Source organism: Meriones unguiculatus, chromosome 7 (assembly GCF_030254825.1).
Source record: "Meriones unguiculatus strain TT.TT164.6M chromosome 7, Bangor_MerUng_6.1, whole genome shotgun sequence".
Taxonomy (NCBI): domain Eukaryota; kingdom Metazoa; phylum Chordata; class Mammalia; order Rodentia; family Muridae; genus Meriones; species Meriones unguiculatus.
The window spans coordinates 20,186,308-20,204,528 of record NC_083355.1 but is presented as its reverse complement, the minus strand read 5'-3'; the positions used below and the strand labels follow the sequence as shown (position 1 = coordinate 20,204,528).

General features: G+C 53.7%; 2 protein-coding genes across 6 annotated transcripts; one reads left to right on the top strand and one right to left on the bottom strand.

Moving 5' to 3' along the window:
* The first annotated feature begins 19 nt into the window (after nt 1-19).
* On the top strand, nt 20-16,686 carry Wnk4 (WNK lysine deficient protein kinase 4). Of its 5 annotated transcripts, none has more exons than XM_060386668.1 (19): nt 20-1,621; nt 3,068-3,240; nt 4,129-4,349; nt 4,611-4,768; nt 5,165-5,253; nt 5,338-5,554; nt 7,885-8,149; nt 8,365-8,486; nt 8,729-8,787; nt 8,885-8,999; nt 9,239-9,355; nt 13,569-13,706; nt 14,251-14,293; nt 14,388-14,974; nt 15,062-15,122; nt 15,230-15,635; nt 15,729-15,817; nt 16,096-16,193; nt 16,301-16,686. In XM_060386668.1, the coding sequence occupies exons 1-19, from the start codon at nt 1,013-1,015 to the stop codon at nt 16,301-16,303; spliced, it is 3,570 nt and encodes a 1,189-aa protein (XP_060242651.1). In that variant the 5' UTR covers nt 20-1,012; the 3' UTR covers nt 16,304-16,686. The 5 variants fall into 5 exon arrangements, with proteins under 5 accessions (XP_060242651.1, XP_060242650.1, XP_021496848.1 ...); XM_060386667.1 differs by having other exon boundaries at nt 15,729-15,928; nt 16,096-16,151; XM_021641173.2 differs by having other exon boundaries at nt 15,729-15,928.
* A 534-nt stretch (nt 16,687-17,220) lies between these two features.
* On the bottom strand, nt 17,221-18,181 carry LOC110550892 (cytochrome c oxidase assembly factor 3 homolog, mitochondrial). The gene is made up of 2 exons (XM_021641166.2): nt 17,922-18,181; nt 17,221-17,674 (listed from the first exon to the last, which is right to left on the bottom strand). The coding sequence occupies exons 1-2, from the start codon at nt 18,133-18,135 to the stop codon at nt 17,562-17,564; spliced, it is 327 nt and encodes a 108-aa protein (XP_021496841.1). The 5' UTR covers nt 18,136-18,181; the 3' UTR covers nt 17,221-17,561.
* Nucleotides 18,182-18,221: the final 40 nt, after the last annotated feature.

Here is an 18,221-nt window from a genome sequence, read left to right as displayed (position 1 = left end):
GAAGGGCCTCTGGGCCTGGGGGGCTCTGTGAGCCTGTGGTTTTCCATGTGCTGGGTAGGTTGTGTGGAGGAGTGCTGATGGAACACAGCTTGGGGACAGCCTGCTTGCTCTCTAAATTGGAGTCACTTAATTGCTCCCCCATGGAAGTCCTGAACTATTCTGAAGCCCCTCCCTCTACCCATCTGGTCTGGGTGGGGTAGTTGTGGCCAAGGGGAGCTGGGGGGGGTTGGGGGAGCTAACCGGATGTGGACTTTGGTTTATTGAAGACTTTGGCAAACACAAGGGGAGGAAGGAGAGCCCACAGCAAAAACAGCCCTTCTGGCCAGGGCCAGGCTCAGGCCAAGGTGGAGTGGGGCTGATGGGTGACCAGCTCTCGGTTGAGGGCGGGTGGGGGAAGGGGGCTGTCCTGGGGTACACACACCCATTCTTGTGCAGACGAGGGGTCCAGCTGTGTCAGGAAAACCTTACCTTTCCAACACTGACTAGGCCTGGGGCTACTCCCTCTGATTAGGACCCGATGGTGCTGCCTTATCAGGAGTGTGCAGCCACCCTGCTCCCCACTGAGGGGAGGCATAGGAGCGGCGGTCACTCTTCATCTCCTGTTCCACTGTCCTCCAACTCCCCCACCCCAAAGATGTTTTCGCTCTCCTTGTGCGGGAGCATTCCCGCTGCCGCCTCCCACTCACTCAGCTCTTGCCGGGAAGGTTTGAAGGCGGGGACACTGGAGAGCAGGGCACCCAGCCGGGGACTAAGCGGCCGCGGAGGTGAGGGGCAGTGCCCCAGCTCCACACGGTGCAACGTGCCAGGCTCACAAGGGGGCAGCCCTGGGGGGTGAGGACCGGTCTCCGCCGGGGGCGGGCAATGGGGCGGAGCCGGGGGCGGGTCGCCGGGCTGGCCAGCCGGGGGTTGGGGCCCCAGCAGCTCAGGCAGAGCGCTGCGCACCCAACCGGTCCGTCTGTCAGGCCACCTCCAGCAGCCTGGCTTTCCGCCTCGCGGCGGCCGGCCCTTCCCCATGCTAGCACCGCGGACTACGGAGACCGGAGTCCCCATGTCCCAAACCGAGGCTGATCTGGCTCTGCGGCCACCTCCGACTCTCGCCTCCTCCGGGCCAACCCGCCTGGGGCCACCTCCTCGCCGAGTGCGCCGCTTTTCTGGGAAGACTGAATCCCGGCCGCGCTCTTCGAGACCGAGCCGCCGCAGCTCGGTCGACTTGGGACTGCTGAGCTCCTGGTCTCAAACAGCCTCACTCCTTCCGGAACCCCCTGATCCTCCGGACTCCGCCGGCCCCACGAGGAGCCCACCTTCTAGCTCCAAAGAACCCCCCGAGGGCGCATGGACCGGGACAGCCCCGCTGAAGGCTGCAGACTCTGCGTGTCCTGAGCTCACGGGATCTTCAGGAGGTCCGGGGTCCCGGGAGCCACTGAGGCTTCCTGATGCTGCAGCCCGGGAGCGGCGGCGGGAGCAGGAAGAAAAAGAGGACACGGAGACCCAGGCTGTGGCGACGTCTCCGGACGGCCGATACCTCAAGTTTGACATTGAGATTGGAAGAGGCTCCTTCAAGACCGTGTATCGAGGGCTAGACACCGACACCACGGTAGAAGTGGCCTGGTGTGAGCTGCAGGTGTGGCTGGGCACCCCCTCGGTGGTCCCTCAGGATGGGGCCCATTGAGGCTCTTAGGTTGAGGAAACGGGAGGACAACGTAAAGAAGGTTGTTTTTGTTGTATCTTAAGTACCCAGACACCCTTGCTTTCCTCACCGGCAAGATTTCACGGAGTCGGGTGGGTTTAGGAGTGTAGAAACTGAGGCAGGTGGTATATGGTGGCTTCAAAAAAAGCCACTGAACATAGACAGCTTCACTTCCAAGCCTCCATACAAATCTGAGCACTGGAAAAGTGGGTGGGCAGGGGATCGGCCCCTCCAGTCTCCTGCCCTGGGCAACCACTGCCCTTTCCTCTTAAGTCCTGGGACTGTCTGCTGTGATCCTGGTCCTCTTTTTTTTCCCCCCTTCTCCCTCTTTACAAACGTAGAGATGGGTATGTGGGAGGCCTGGAGCTGAGGCCAAGGCCCTCTCTCCACCTCCAGAAAGATTTAGGGTAGTTGGGCATTCACCAGGCCCCTTCTGGCGCAATCAGCTTTATAGACTTTTCAACAGCCTCAAGGAGCGGGACAGGCAGGCAGCTCTAGTTCTAGCTAGAGTCCAGTCCGGCTCCTCACCCCTCTGCATACCCGAGGTCTCCCTTTCCATTGCCAATTTGCTGAGCTCTTGCAACTTTTGGACTTAAGGAGGATGTGGATTGGCAGGTTCTCCCTCCCATTGCTTCCACTGTAAGTGTGAGTGGTCTCTGAAACTTTTAGGGGACAAGACCAGGAGGAAGGGTCCTTCCATTTTAGCCCAGGAGCAGGACTTTCCCCCTAATGCCTGCTAGTGCCCGGCCCCAGGCTCTTAAGTCAGGCCAGGAGAATCAGCTAGACTCAGGGGACGGGGAGGAGGAGGAGGAGGAGGGAGAAAAAATGGGTGGGGCAGCCTAGCCATGGGGGGCCATCTCCTGGCCTTAGTCCCGGATCTTTTCTTCCTTGGTACCTTCCTTAACCTCTGTCCAGATCCTGCAGTTTTTAGAGCCAACCTCTTGTCGGCCCCAATTCCCTGCCCATGGGCTGCCTGCTGCCTGCTGGCTGCCAGCACCCGTGAACCCTCCCTCCTCCCCAACACACACACACACACACACACACACACACACGCATACACACACAGACACCACGGTCGGCTCTGGTGGCCACAAAGGCGCTATTGAGCACACGGCTCCCAGACCTGGTGGCATAAAGGCCCTAGTGTCCGGCGGGGGGTCCGGAGTGCTGCCCCAGGCCCAGGATGGGTGTGTTCTTGGAGCAATCAGAAGGGACCAACCGAAAGTTGGGGGTCTGCAGCCCTTCTGGCTTGCGATCTCACCAACCACGCCCCAGCTGTATGCTCTTGCCCTCATTTCTTCCTCCAGCGCTACCCCAGATGTCCCATGCGCTTCCCTGGGAGTCTAGGTCTGACGTGACCCCCATCACCCCATCCCACAGACTCGGAAACTCTCCCGGGCCGAACGGCAGCGCTTCTCCGAGGAGGTCGAGATGCTCAAGGGGCTGCAGCACCCCAACATCGTCCGCTTCTATGACTCGTGGAAGTCGGTGCTGAGGGGCCAGGTTTGCATCGTGCTGGTCACCGAACTCATGACCTCGGGCACGCTCAAGACGTGAGCTCTGGCCTGGGGTGGTGGGGAGGGGGGAGGATGGGACATCGCTCGGTGGCTCCGGGAACTTCTCCCAGTTGCTTCAAACTTCCTCACCTAAAACCAGGCTATCTCCCGCCTACCGGACTGTGTGAGTGACAGTGTCATCCAGCACACTAGTCAGAAACTTAGATCCCTTCGTTGCGTCCCTCCCCCCCAACAGTGGGGTCTCTGAAGTCCTTGTTTAACATCTTCCCTCTGCCGGTCTTTGCCTCTGCGTCGCTGCCGCACTGCCGACCTCCTCCCCCCAGCCCCCCCGCCCCCCCCCCCCCGCGGCAAACCTCCTGAAGGGTCTTTCCCAACTTGCCCTCAAGTTATCTTCCTGCAACCTGAGGAAATCTGACCCTTTGACTCGGTCCTTAAACCTCTTCCAAGTTTTTCCACTGCCCCCAGGGGTAAAGTCCGCCCAGTTCCTGAGACACACTGTCACCCTGAGCCGAAGTTACAGCCAAACCCAATTCCCAGCGACTCCTCCCACTCTGCCCTGCCGCTCCTGCAGCCCCTTCTGTCTGGAAAGTCTCCATCCCGTCCCGTCTTCACCCTTGAACTTACTGTACTCCTCCTTCAAGACAAGAGCCAGTCCTCCCCCACGCTTGGGACATTTAGTCATTCCTTCCGGAGCTCCCACAGCACCTTCCTTGGCGGCTGCCCTTATCTACGAATTTACCAACAAAATACTTTTGTAACCCATTTACTGCGCCTACTGACTCAGTTTCTTTCCGGTCCAGAGATACTCCGGGTTAAAGGAATGCTGGCATGGGACATAGAGGTGGCCCGGTGGGATGGGAAGGAATTTCCCAGCCGGGGACAGGTGTCCCTGCGGGGCGGCTACAGCTGTGCGCCTTCTCTCAGGTACCTGAGGCGGTTCCGAGAAATGAAGCCCCGAGTCCTTCAGCGCTGGAGCCGCCAGATCCTGCGGGGCCTTCATTTCCTGCACTCCCGAGTGCCCCCCATCCTGCACCGAGATCTCAAGTGTGACAACGTCTTCATTACTGGCCCTTCGGGCTCTGTCAAAATCGGAGATCTGGGGCTGGCCACGCTCAAGCGCGCCTCCTTTGCCAAGAGCGTCATCGGTGCGTCTCCCCAGCAGGGAGGGCCCTTGCCATCGCTAGCCCCCTTACGGGAGAGAAGAGCGTGGGACCCCCACCCCCTCCGCTCCAACGGGGCTCTGGAGAGCTACCCAACTAGGGCAACCCTTTCTTCCCGCCTGCAACACGCTTGGGCAAGAGTTGGTCACCTCCGGTTGCCCTTAGGCTACTTAATCCCATGGATATACCCAAGCGGAGGGAGGAGACCAGGAGGAAGAAACCTGATCCTTTCTGTGGGTCCGATAGGGACCCCGGAATTCATGGCCCCCGAGATGTACGAGGAGAAATACGACGAGGCCGTGGACGTCTACGCCTTTGGCATGTGCATGCTGGAGATGGCCACGTCTGAGTATCCCTACTCCGAGTGTCAGAACGCAGCACAGATCTACCGAAAGGTCACTTCGGTGAGAAGAAGGGTGGGGTTCGGGGAAGAAGGGACCCCCATTGGCCCTCCCACTCTCCTGCCCTCCAACCAGCCCTTCACAAAGCTGGTTAAGAAGGTGTGTAATACTAATAATGGCTTACGGAAGACTTCACATCCTGTCTCAGGAGTTCTAGTTGCCCGTCAGGTGAGCTAGGCAAACGGTCTGCCCTTCCATTTACAAATGAAAGAACAAACAGCTGGAAGTCTTGGGCAAGGTCACACCAACCACACGTACTGGGAATGGGATTTGAAGCGAAGCCTTTCAGTACCAACAACCTCCCTCCACCCGAGCCTTGGCGACTGCCGGCCTGCCCTGCGGACTTCCTGAGAGTTGGCTCGCAGGCTAGCCGAGGCCTCATGCAACCCCTTCTCGCAGGGCACGAAGCCCAACAGCTTCTACAAGGTGAAGATGCCAGAGGTGAAGGAGATTATTGAAGGCTGCATCCGGACGGATAAGAACGAGAGGTGGGGTCCCCGGGGCAGAGAGGGCATGGAGACGAAGCTCGCTCGGGTGGTAACGGGCTCTGCTCATTGGCCCACGGTCCCCAGGTTCACCATCCAGGATCTCCTGGCCCACGCGTTCTTCCGAGAGGAACGGGGTGTGCACGTGGAGCTGGCAGAGGAGGATGACGGAGAGAAGCCGGGTCTCAAGCTCTGGCTGCGAATGGAGGACGCGAGGCGCGGGGGGCGCCCACGCGACAACCAGGCCATCGAGTTCCTCTTCCAGCTCGGCCGGGACGCTGCTGAGGAGGTGGCTCAGGAGATGGTGAGGAGAGGGTAGATTCTGCGTTGACTGAACCCGTGAAGGGCTCAGCCAACCTGACATCAGTCCACAGGAGGGGCACCAAATGGCGAGAGAAGGCCACATTTCCCACAGGGAGGCGTCTGTCTCCCCACCTCTCCGCTCTAATCCACCTGTACACACCAAAGTCCTCTTTTCAAAACAAACCCTGGATCCTCTAAGCTGTGCCTTGCAGATTCATTTATCACCGAATGCTCTTCTTGGCAATTTATCTATTTATTTTTCCCCCTCCACCTTCTTTTCCCTTTTCTTATCTCCTTTTCCCTCTATGCTTAGCGTCATCAATTCCAGGACAGTCACTCTTGTGGAGTTAAAAGTTGAATGTTTCTTTTCAAATCAGCCGGTGTGTGTGTGTGTGTGTGTGTGTGTGTGTGGCAGGGGGAGGGGAGGGGCTCTATACAACCTCGAACCGTAGGCTTTATTTTTATACCTGGATGATTTCCCGTCTGTCTCCTCTGCTGGACCAGGAACTATTCTTGACCAGACAACATTTTATTGATTTTTTTTTTTCTCAGCGCCTTACTGTTTGACAGGTAGTGGGTGCTCCTTAACATCGTAGGTGGCTTAGAGAAAGCATTCCACGTGACCCTGTTAGAGGGCTGTGGGATGCAAGCTCGGAGGGATTGACTGCCTAGAGTCCAAGAAAACCAACGACAAAGTGGGACTTTGTCTCAAGCCGTTCAGGTTTGAAGTCAGGTGGCCCTGCCTCGATCGATTCTTTTACTCACTTGGCAAAGCTCACAGCTGAATTGATTGAAAAGGAGAGAAGGCAGGTGTGGAGATAAATGATGCTAGGGTAGAATCCTGAAAGCTTGTTGAGCCTGAAGGGGGGGGTGGAGTAGGGAATAGGTGTGAGATATGGGATTCTCAATAGAGAAATGGCAGTTTCAAGGTCAAGGGTCATCTGTGATGGGTCACGAACCTGAGACTGTTGGCTTAGTGGGGCATTTTGTTTGTTTGTTTGTTTGTTTTTCAAGACAGGATTCCTCTTTTTTTAACAGAGCCCTGGCTGTTTTGGACTCAATTTGTAGACCAGGCTGGCTTCAAAATCACAGAGATCCACCTGCCCCTGCCTCCCAAGTGCTGGGATTAAAGGCGCCACGCCACTACGCCTGCAATTTTATTTTAGTCCCAGTACCTGTGAGGCAGAGGTAGATGGGGCTGTAGGAATCCAACCAGTGAACCCCAAGCCAGCCATGGATACACAGTGAGACCCTATTAAAAAATAATAATAACTTAAGACTATTTGAAATGTGGTACAGAAGCAATCCTGAAAACACCGCCCAGCTTCACTCAGCATTAAATCTTTCAAAAGTTACATCTTGTTTGTTTTGTGTCAGACTGTGCACATGTGTGTGGGTGCATGCATGCAGAGGTCAGAGGACAACTTGTGGGAGTCAGTTCTCTCTTCCCATCATGTGGGTCCTGGAGATCAAACTCACTCAGGTTGCCAGGCTTGGCAGTGAGCACCTTTATATACACAGAGCCACCTTGCCTGCCCTCAAGATCAAATATCTTCATCCGTTACCTGCAAGGGAGTAAGGACTGTCTGTCCGTCTGTCTGTCTGTCTGTCTTTCTCTCCCTCCCACTTGTGTGTGTGTGTGTGTGTGTGTGTGTGTGTGCGTGCATGCGTGTGTGCATGTGTGCACATGCTTTTACATGGGTGCTGGAGGTTGGAATTCAGGCCTTCATGACTGCAGTATCATGTCCAAAACAACCACAGCAAATTTTATTCCATAACGTTATTGAGAAGACTTAATAATGGTGGGTTTTCAGTTAATACGCACAGTGGTTAACCAATAAATAGTTCCCTCCTTATATCTAGAGGTCTGAGAAAGGAGTCCTGATAGGTCCGTGCCCCCCCCCCCCATGTACCCATGTACAGATATGTATGCACATATGTGTGAAGGCCAGATTCAATTTAAAGGTATCCTGATTGGCCCATCTTCTCTCTTTGTGTCTTTGTCTCTCCTTCTGTCTCTGTTTCTCTGCATGTACGGATGTGTAAGTGCATACGTGAAGTGAACTAGCTCCCTGGTTTGTTAGTTTTAAATGAGGACCTGGAGGTTAGACCGGCCAACAAGCTCCAGGGCTCTGCCTGGCTCTACCTCCCCAGCACTGGGGTTACGAGCATGTGCGCCTAACTCTCTGTGTGAGCACTGGGGAGGAGACTGGGGGTGCTGCTTGTGCTGCGAGCATTTTTCTAACTCAAGTAGCTCTCCAGTCCCTGGTGGGTCTTTGGTGGTGGGGGTGGAGGGACCTGAAACTGTCTCTCTTCTTATCCTGACTCCAGGTAGCCTTGGGCTTAGTCTGTGAAGCTGACTACCAGCCTGTGGCCCGTGCAGTTCGAGAGCGGGTTGCTGCCATCCAGAGGAAACGGGAGAAGCTTCGAAAAGCCAGGGAGTTGGAGGTTCTGCCACCAGAGTTGGGACCTCCTCCGGCAACCCCGTCCATGGCTTCTGGTCCCCCCAGTGCCTTTCCGCCAGAGCCTGAGGAGCCAGAGGCTGACCAGCACCAATCCTTCCTCTTCCGCCATGCCAGCTATTCATCTACCACCTGTAAGTCACCCTGACTTTGAGTTTCAGGTCCCAGAAGTCCAGCCTAGAAGTTCTGTGACTTACACAGCCTTCCTGCTCCAGCCATGAACCTTCCTTTGGGGACAAACACTCCCACAATTCCCTGCTGGCTTTAGGTCCCTCCTTGCTCAGGCAGGTCCCCTCCTCCTTCATTGTTATTGTTATTATTATTTTTGATCCGCTCCCTCCCCTACCAGCTGATTGCGAGACTGATGGCTACCTCAGCTCCTCCGGCTTCCTGGATGCCTCAGACCCTGCCCTTCAGCCCCCCGGGGGGGTGCCATCCAGCCCCGCTGAGTCCCATCTCTGCTTGCCCTCGGTGAGAGAGGGTCACCCGGGAGGACTTCCAGCCACTCAAAAGCCCCATGACCTATCTATCCCTTTCTTTTGATTGCAACCCCCTAACCTGTCCCCAGGTCCCTGAAGCACACCACTCTTGTCCTTATCTTCTCCCATCCTGTTTCCCTGGCATTCCCCCTACATCCCTGACACCATTTCCTGGATCACCACCATCAGCAGCAGTCACTGTGCCCTGATCTCACGAACTGTGTCCTCTTACAGGGTTTTGCCTTGTCTATTCCACGGTCTGGCCCCGGCAGTGACTTCTCTCCTGCGGAAAGGTGTGTCCTGGTTTAGGTTGGGGTGGCTGGGTGAGACACAGAAAGTTCTGGGTTCCCACTGTCCACTCACAAACTTGTCTTTCTTTCCCCTGTCCAGCTATGCCTCAGATGCAACCTCAGGCCTTGGTGACATGGGAGAAGGGGGACAGATGAGGAAAACTCCAATGAAGAGTCTTCGACGGAGATCCCGGTCCCGGCTGAGGGTCACTAGTGTAAGGAGGGCACGGGAGCTGGAGAATAGCCTACAGGACCAACTGCCAGGGTAATGGGGGTTGGGGCAGAAAAAGGGAGTTTCGGTGTGTGACTGGTAATGCCACGAGGCATCTCGCCTAGTTTTGGTGGCAGACTCTGGGATTAGAATCTGTTATGTTGGCTGTATTTCCACCTTGGAAATAACACGATTAAGGCAGAGGCGTTGATCTCTTCTTTTCCGCTAACTTTGAATCGGAAGGTCTCAGACCAGAATGACAGAGTCGTGGAGTGCCAGCTACAGACTCACAACAACAAGATGGTGACCTTCCGGTTTGATCTGGATGGGGACAGCCCAGAAGAAATTGCGGCTGCCATGGTGAGAGGGGGCAAGATGAGGACAGAGCATTTGCATTCTCAAGTTTATTTACTCATTTGTACATTATTCTGCCTGCATGTGTGCCTGCATGTCAGAAGAGGGCACCAGATCTCATTAGATGATGGTTGTGAGCCACCATGTGGTTGCTGGGAATTGAACTCAGGACCTCTAGGAAGAACAGCCAGCACTCCTAACCTCTGAGCCATCTCTCCAGCCTTGAGTGTTTGCATTTTATAAGATGCTCATCCCTCCTAGTAGCCACTGGTGCTGAGCTTATACCCAGACCCTGCAGCAAGGGTTTATAAACACTGGTTGGCAGAGGACCTCTGAAGATGCTCCAGCCTTGGTGTGGAGGAGATTTCTGTTTATCCACTCAGGTGGAGTACTTTGGGATTAACGTGGACTGGGGTAGACATGAGTGATGTGCGGAAGTTCCTGCTAGAGGAGTCATAGTGTGACACCTGGAGTGGCACAGGAAGGACCGGGGTTTACCCATGCCGTAGCAATGGCAGGGAAGGGTGGAAAGGGCACAGCACGAGCAATGCTGTTAGCGATGGATGCTGGAAGGGCCTGATGAGGAAAGCACAGTCAGGATCCTGCAGGGACGTGGAATTCGGCACATACAGGAAGAGCTAAGAAGGCCAGCTGTGGCGGTGCATGCCTGTAATCGAGCACTTGGGAGGTGGAGGCAGGAAGATCAGGGATTGGGGTCATCCTTGGCTGCCCAGCAGCTGGAGGCCAGCCCAGGCTACAGGCGACCTTGGCAGGCAGAGAAAGAAAGTCAGGCAGAGAGAAGCCTGATGAGACCGGGTTTTAAGAAGACCTTCTGCTATGGGACCTGGGAGGGATCCAGGAGTAAAGAATGTGATTGGGGGGCCAGACACAGGAAGCCGGACAAGAATGAAGGAGGAATGGAGTATGGGAGGAGGAGAAAGGTTGAATCCAAGGGTTGTTTCTGGAAAACTGCCCCGTAATCCAGTAAGCTCTTGACGTAGTACAGGGTGGGTAGTGGATGCCCAATAAATATTTGCTGAGTTGATATGCTGGGGAGTTAAGGGGACGGGAGATCAAGGACAACCCGTATCAGAGGAACAGAGAGGAGCAGGCTACTCTCAAGAGAAGCCTGAGATGAGGACAGGGTAACAGCTGAGTCAAGGTCCTCCATGGCAACAGGAAATGGCCCAGCAGAGCTGGGGAGAGATGGGTTTAGGAGTCCTCAGTCAGGAGCTGAGGGTGAAAATAGCTACAAGGTGAGAGGCCCAGGAGCTTTAGGAGTGTGTCTCTTGAAAACTTCCTGTTCTGGAATGAGTTGGGGGGGAGGGGTAGACAAGTCACTGAAGAACAGCAAGTTGGAGCCAAAGAAGTAGAAGGGTGTTAGTGAAAAGTTTCAAGCAGGCGGCACAGGGAAGGATCCTAGGGCAGAGCTGCATTTGTTGGAGGTCTTGATGGGGGCTCAGTCTCTCCATTTCTCTCTGTCTGTCTCCCTCTCTCTGTGTTCCAGCTTCTCTCTGTCCCCATGTTTTCTCACGATCCTTCTCTGCCCTCATGGCTCTGTCCCTGTCTGCCTGTCTATACGTCCAATCATCTGCCTCTACCTCTTCTCTTGGAGGCCCTAATTCCTCTTCCCTTCCCTTTCCCCAAATACCAGAAAGGAAAAAAAAAAAAAGAAGTCTTGATGGGAGACCATTTCCACAGAGTGGGATGGCAGGTGTCAGCCCCTGAGATGATGGAGGAACACCAGGCTGTAGGAATACTTCCCTAAAGTGCCTCTTCCTTGATATCATTCACCTGGTCTACAGGACAAAGAACATATCACCTGGCACCTAAGGCTTGCCATCTTTCGTCAAGCCTCCTCGAGGCCCTTCCAGAGTCTGTATCAGACCATGCACATTGCTGAATAGTTCCTGAAAGTGGCTGGGCACCTTCCTGCTTCTGCCTCTTCTGTCTGCTTGGGGGTCTGTAGGTCTGAAAGCCTTTCCCCATGGTTTTTCCATGCCCATCCAGAAGCCGCACAAGCCCAATGACCCACCCCAGGATCCATTTTCTTTTCTCTTCTCACTAGTTCACTCCTCTGCAGCAGAAGCTGAGGCTTGGCTCTAATTTTGCTGCTTTTCATCATTGTCTGGTATTCGTGCTTCTCAAATCAGGAAGTATGGCCGTGGTCCATCCGAGGGCATCAGAGTCCTCTCTTCAGGACCTGTTCATGCCTCGAGGCTGTTTTCTTGGCCTCGGGCTGTTCTCCCTTCTCTTCTGCTGGAATGAAACGGTGGAATGGAAAGAAAGACTAGCTTGAGCAGTGGTTCTCAACCTTCCTAAGGCTGCGATCTTTTAATACAGATCCTCCTATTTTGGTGACTCCCCCCAACCATAAAAATATTTTTGTTGCCACTTCATAACTGTAATATTACTACTGTTATGAATCGTAATGTAAATACCCGATATAGAGGGTTTTTGTGTGCGACCCAGAGGTTGAGAACCACCTTGTCACTGGCTTTTATGTAACACCTGAGTTCAAGTTTCTTGTGTTGAAATTCAGTGAGCTTGGCCAGGTTTCCTTTCTCTTCTATTCCCTCCTCGTACCTTCCTTTTCCCTCTTTTCTTGTGGCGTCGGAGATCAAATCCTGGGTCTGTGGCAAGTGCTCTCTTACGGAGTTAGCCTCTTGGGCAGGTTTCTTCGCCTCTCAGAACCTTAGCTGTTCATTGATTACTATTTGCTTTTCAAGATGATCTAACTTGGTGATGCATGTAAGTGGCATTAGATCTTCAATGAAGGGTTGCCTTTTTTAATCCTCATTTGTAAGATTCAGCATCAAATTTCATGGTGTGATGCCATCCCAGGTTCTCCCATCCCCAGAGGTGTATGACCTATTCCTTACTGGGAGAGCATTTGGGGGAAGTAATCAATTACAGATTTTTGGTTTGTTTGTTTGTTGAGACAGGGTTTCTCTGTGTAACAGAGCCCTGGCTGTCCTGGACTCACTTTGTAGACTCAATTGCAGATTTTTATTGTTTTTACTTATTTGTGGGTGGAGGTCAGAAGATAACTGGTAAGAGTAATTTTTCTTTTGAGATATGGTCATGCCATTGAGCTCATATATCCAAGCTTGGTGACAAGCAGCGTTACCTATCTTGCTGTTCCAGTTTCAGATTATCAGCACTTTCTAAGTTGTAGGGGTTTTTTGTTGTTGTTTTTCGGTGATCTTTGAGATAGGGTCTCATTGTGTAGTTCTGGCTGGCCTGGAACTCACTTTATAGACCCTGCTGGCCTCCAACACACAGAGATCCCCCTGCCTTTGCTAGAACTAAGGACAAGCAACACCATGCCTAGCTAAATCGTGGCTTAAAAAAGAAAAAAAAAATTCAAATACATCGAAAGTGGGGCACAGTGGTATATACTTGTAGTCCCAGCCCTCAGCAAAGTCAGGTGGGAAGATTGCCACACGTCTGAAACCACACTGGCAATGTAGTGAGACCTGGCTGAAACAGCAGGTGCTCGGTGTTCGTGGAGTGGAAAGTGACATTTACCACTGACTGCCTTGTTTCACTTAACTCTGCCATGTGTGAACGGGATCCTGTGTGATGTGCTGTACTTTATAATCCTTATGTGAGTGCAGAAATTGTATCCGAAAGCATGCAACTGTGGAAAAAAACTTGGGCTTTGGCTTTCAGTAGATCTCGGTTCAAATAGTGTGGCATTGGGCCAGGTGGACTTTTTAAAAAAAAAAAAAAATTATTTACTGTGCATTGGTGGTTTGTCTGCATGTACGTCTGTGTGAGGGTGTCAGATCCTCTGGAACTGGAGTTATGGACAGGTGTGAGCTGCCATGTGGGTGCTGGGAATTGAACTTAGGTCTTCCTTTGGAAGAGCAGCCAGTGCTCTTAACCTCTGAGTCATCCCTCCAGGCCTGGGCCAGCTGAACTTAATCTGAGCATTACTTATCTTCACTGCAAAGGGAGGCTATTAATAGACCATAGCCAGCTAGCTGTTGGCGTTAAATGTGATGATGCAGGAAAGTACTGGTGTAGACAGCACACATTTCCTGAGAATGTTAGCTCCTTTCCTCCTGGACTACCTATCTCCTGGACCACAAGTGCCTGGCATTCAACACCTACGTAGCTGATGATGCAGGGTATGAGCAGTTGGGTTTAAACACTGGGAAGAGGGCAGCGGTGGTGAGATAACAGCCTCCTCCCATCCCTTAACCCCTGCCAGGTGTATAATGAGTTCATTCTGCCCTCGGAGCGAGATGGATTCTTGAGCCGGATCCGGGAGATTATCCAGCGAGTGGAGACCCTGCTGAAGAGAGAGCCTGGTCCCCAGGAGGCTGCTGAAGATGCCCCGAGACCCCAGGTCAGGCTCTTAGACCTCTCCAGCAGGAAGAGACTCTGCCCTCAGAGGTCTGCTTAGACTAACTTCTCTCCTTGAGGACCTTAGAACTGGCTCTTACTCTGTGTAAAAAGATGATGAGAGCCGCACACGCTTGTTCCAGAAAACTGTGAATGAATACTTCTACCTCAGTATTTTGAAGTAAGAGCGGACTTGCAAAAAGAAGTTGCAAGAACTGTAGAGCATATTCCTAGCAGCCCTTTGCCCAGATTTGCCAGTCATTTACATAATGTATGTAAATATATATGTACATATACATATATATTGAAACTAGCTTTCCCGTTCTTCCTCTGTATTGTATGTTATGTTCTTTTGACCCGCTTGAGAATAGGTTGGCAGCTCTCATGCCTCTTTACCTCCACATATTTCAGCATACACATTTGAATCCCAAGAAGCTCAGGTCTGGATTCCTAGAGGCTCATGGGTCGTAGCTTAAGAATCCCACTCCGTAACTTCCCGTCCGTGACTCGGCGTTCCACTGTGACTAACGGCCCCTTTTCTCCCTCAGGAGGAGCCAGCAGCCCTGCCAGCCCTCCCAGGCCCAGCCAGTGGTAAGTTCTGTTCCCGCTCATCCCAACCTGTGGGCTGACCTTGTGGAGGGTGTAGGCCATGGTGGTCTGGAGCCTCAACCTCCCTCTTCACCAGAGCCCCAGAGGAGCACCTCCCCGGAACAGAGGAGCTGGGCCGCCTTCTCCACCACTCCATCTTCTCCTGGAACCCCCCTGTCCCCTGGAACCCCATTTTCCCCTGGGACTCCTCCTGTCTTCCCATGCTCCATCTTTCCCATCACTTCACCCTCATGCCATCCCTGCCCATTCTCCCCCGTCTCCTCAAGCCTCTGTCCACAGGCCCCCATCTCCCCTCTCCTCTCCTCCTCCAGCACTCCTCAGTTTCCACTCCCATCTTCTCCTCTTCCCACGAGTTGTCTCCCCACCAGCTCTTCTCATCCATTCTCTTCTAGTTGCTCCAAAGTCACTCTTAACCCCCCTTCTTTTCCTGCCTGTCCCTCTCCTCCTCCGCTCCCCTCCACCACGGCAGCCCCTCTCCTCTCTCTGGCTAGTGCCTTCTCTCTGGCTGTGATGACTGTGGCCCAGTCTCTGCTGTCCCCCTCCCCTGGGCTTCCTTCTCAATCCCCTCCGGTGCTGCCGGGTCCTCTGCCGAGCCTGCCCCTTCCTCTTGCTTCTTGTGCCCAGGAGAGCCTTTCACCCCAAACAGCTGAGACAGAGAGCGAGGTGAGTACCATATGAAGAGGATAGAGAATATGGATGAGGCAATGGCTTCTGGAGCCTTCCCTTCCTCACGGTACCACTTTCTTGCAGGCCCCCCAAAATCCCGCTCAGCTGCTGCTCAGTGAAGCTAGGTTGGCACCCATCTCTGAAGGTGAGGCCTCTAATCCCTGACCTTCCCCCTGCCTGTTACCCCCCAGGCATTTCTTTATATTCTGCTAGATTTCTTTCATGCTCCTCACTTCCCTCGTTTTTCTGCAGAGGGAAAGCCCCAGCTTGTTGGGCGTTTCCAAGTGACTTCATCCAAGGAACCAGCAGAGCCTCCCCTACAACCAGTATCCCCAACTCTCTCGAGCTCCCTGAAGCTTCCAACCCCTCAGCTGACCTCAGAGAGCTCAGACACAGAGGACAGTGCTGCAGGGGGACCAGAGACCAGGGAGGCTCTGGCAGAGAGCGACCGTGCGGCTGAGGGCCTGGGGGTTGCGATTGAAGAGGAAGGGGATGAAGGGAAGGAACTCCGAATCGGGGGCAGTTCCCCGCTCTTGAGCCACCCCAGCCCAGTGTGGATGAACTACTCCTACAGCAGCCTATGTTTGAGCAGCGAGGAGTCAGAGAGCAGTGGGGAGGATGAGGAGTTCTGGGCCGAGCTGCAGAACCTTCGGCAGAAGTGAGTCTGGGGAAGGCGGCAGAGGTTCCTAGAGCGGAACCTGGGAGAACCAAGTGGGTAACTAGCCTTTCCCTGCCCTCGACGCATCCTCAGGCACTTGTCGGAAGTGGAGGCACTACAGACCCTACAGAAAAAGGAAATTGAGGAGTTGTACAGCCGGCTTGGGAAGCAGCCCCCACCTGGTATCGTAGCCCCCGCTGCTATGTTGTCCTGCCGCCAGCGCCGCCTCTCCAAGGGTAGCTTTCCCACCTCCCGCCGCAACAGCCTGCAGCGCTCCGATCTCCCTGGCCCTGGTGAGATGGCAGCCAGCCCGCTCTCATCCTTCCCTTGAGATTCCTTCCTTATCGAGACAGACTTTCTCCAGGCCCTGGCGGTCCACCCTTGGTTCTGGGGGACTAGCCCCCTCCTCGCTCTTCCTCCCTTCACCTAGTGCTCTCTCCTTCCCTCATCCTGCTCCCAGGCATCATGCGAAGGAACTCTCTGAGTGGCAGCAGCACCGGCTCCCAGGAGCAGCGGGCAAGCAAGGGGGTGACATTCGCCGGGGATGTTGGCAGGATGGTGAGGGCGGGCCCAAGGGAGGGAGAGCCCAGGGAATGGTGACTGGCCGCAGCTTTGCCTTGCCTCCCTTTTGGACATTTCTTCAGCATTTTTCTTTTCCCCTCCAGTGAATTCAAAACAGAAGTCCTATGTCTCCCCAACACCAGGGCCCACCATGGCACTTGGGCTCTCAGAACCTGATGCTTTTGTGACCAACTCAACTCGGCAAAGAACACCCCAGCACTGAGAGGGTAGAAGGCCTGTGGGCATGGAGAATGCGGTTGTGTTATCCTGAAGAGTCAAACATGTGGGAACTCTTTGCTGTGTGGAAATGTCATTTCTGTAGCCTATCCCACCTTCATCTTCTGTTCCTCCCCGGGCAAGGGCCAACCACTAAGCAATCCAACAAATGTCCAGATGCTTGTAGAAGGCCAGCTTTCAGCTGGCAGAGTGTAGGAGGTATACTCACACCACCAAAGTTAACAGCATCCAATAAAAATACTTGGAAAAGGGACCGTGGCTCTGTGTCTGCATCTCCCTGGGAACTGGGGGCAAGAACAAAAAAGGTGAGGATCTAGAAGCCATTCTCTCACAATAGGAGGCAGGATGGAAGTTGCCCAGCTTTCTGGCTTTTTGCCATCAGGTCATGAGGAAACTACATGACCAGTGATCCAATGACCGAGCTATGATCCCCTCCAGACCCCACCCTAGGCCTGTATAGGCAGGTACCAGTTATTGCTAAAAGAATGAAGTTACTCGTCCATTCATCCCTCATCAACCAATCTACGGACAGGAAAAGGCCGTGACATTAGAGTCTGTTCTTGAAGGCAGAGAACAGAAGAGTGACCTTCCTCCCCACTAAGGCTTGGTTCAGTCTCAAACAGTCCAGTAATCTCTCCCTTAAATCAGGTGGAAAGATCTCACGGAAAAAGTAATTCTAGTTAAACATTTACAGCTCCCTGGGGCAATGCCACCACTGCAGCTACTGCCAGGGAGCTTTCCAGCGTGAAGTGCCATGTGTCTCTCAGCCCCCACACACCAGCTTGGCTTCAGGAGAGATGACTCATTTTATTACTCTTAACTTGACCCTATCTTTCCCGCTTTAGGTTCCAACTCTGCATAAGAGTTGGGCTCCTGGGAGGTGAAGGGGTAAACCACATCGTTTGGGAAAGGCAAGGTCGCATACCTCTCAAACAAGGAAGTAAGAAGGGCTGAGTAACTGTACAAACTGCATGTGAAATGAACAACCCCCCTTTGGCAGTGGCCAAACGCAGTCTCTGGCTTCTTGGGCTCAATCACGGTCCAAGTTAGTAAGCCAGTGATGCTGTGAGATCACCGGGCATCTCCAACATGTACAGGGCTCCAGCAGTTTGAAGACGGTCCGTACAGTTAGGGTCCGGACGATCTCTCCCTCTCAAGAGCGCGGGCTCGGGCAGCTTTGGCTTCATCTTCCAGCTCATCAAGGAACCGCTCCTGGGCCACTGAGTAGAAGGTGTAACCATCTGGCAGGGTGGGTTCAGGAAACCACAAAGCATATAGGCATTCCTTTCTTGTGCCACCCTTGTTATTCACCCATTTAGAGTGTCACCTTTTTGCTCTTTTTGAATCTTTAACTCGGTTGTTATTACTAAACCACTAAGAGCAGCGTAGACAGTAAGATTAGGTATTAACCCCATGTCCCCGCACATTAAAAGCTACACGTCTTGTTTCCTTTTCCCCCATACGCGGTATAACCACCAGGACGGATACAGATAGCTAATACCAGAGCCCCAATGCCCAGGCCGGTCAAGATGTTCCGGGTCCGCCGCTGAGGCAGTGTTTTCTGCCACTGGGAGAGCTGCACCTGCCGCATAAACTGCAGCTGCGCAGGGGTCAATTTCTCCCGCGACGGGTCAATGCGCTGAGCGAATGGAGCATTTTCGTTCTTAGCATCCAGAGGGTCACCAGCTCCGGGAGCCGACATGTTGCCACTCCGCCCTAAAGCCGTGGAGTCCGGAACACGCCGGGAATTGTAGTCTTTGACTTCCGCAAAGGCCTCTGGGAGTTGTA

Excerpts from the sequence above, each read along its gene's own strand:
- Wnk4 (XM_021641173.2), top strand. The coding sequence starts at position 1,013 with ATGCTAGCACCGCGGACTACGGAGACCGGAGTCCCCATGTCCCAAACC. Across the intron at positions 4,769-5,164 it reads TCTACCGAAAGGTCACTTCG|GGCACGAAGCCCAACAGCTT; the intron begins GTGAGAAGAAGG and ends CCCTTCTCGCAG. Across the intron at positions 5,555-7,884 it reads AGGAGGTGGCTCAGGAGATG|GTAGCCTTGGGCTTAGTCTG; the intron begins GTGAGGAGAGGG and ends TCCTGACTCCAG.
- LOC110550892 (XM_021641166.2), bottom strand. The coding sequence starts at position 18,135 with ATGTCGGCTCCCGGAGCTGGTGACCCTCTGGATGCTAAGAACGAAAAT. Across the intron at positions 17,675-17,921 it reads GGCTCTGGTATTAGCTATCT|ATGGTTACACCTTCTACTCA; the intron begins GTATCCGTCCTG and ends CCACCCTGCCAG.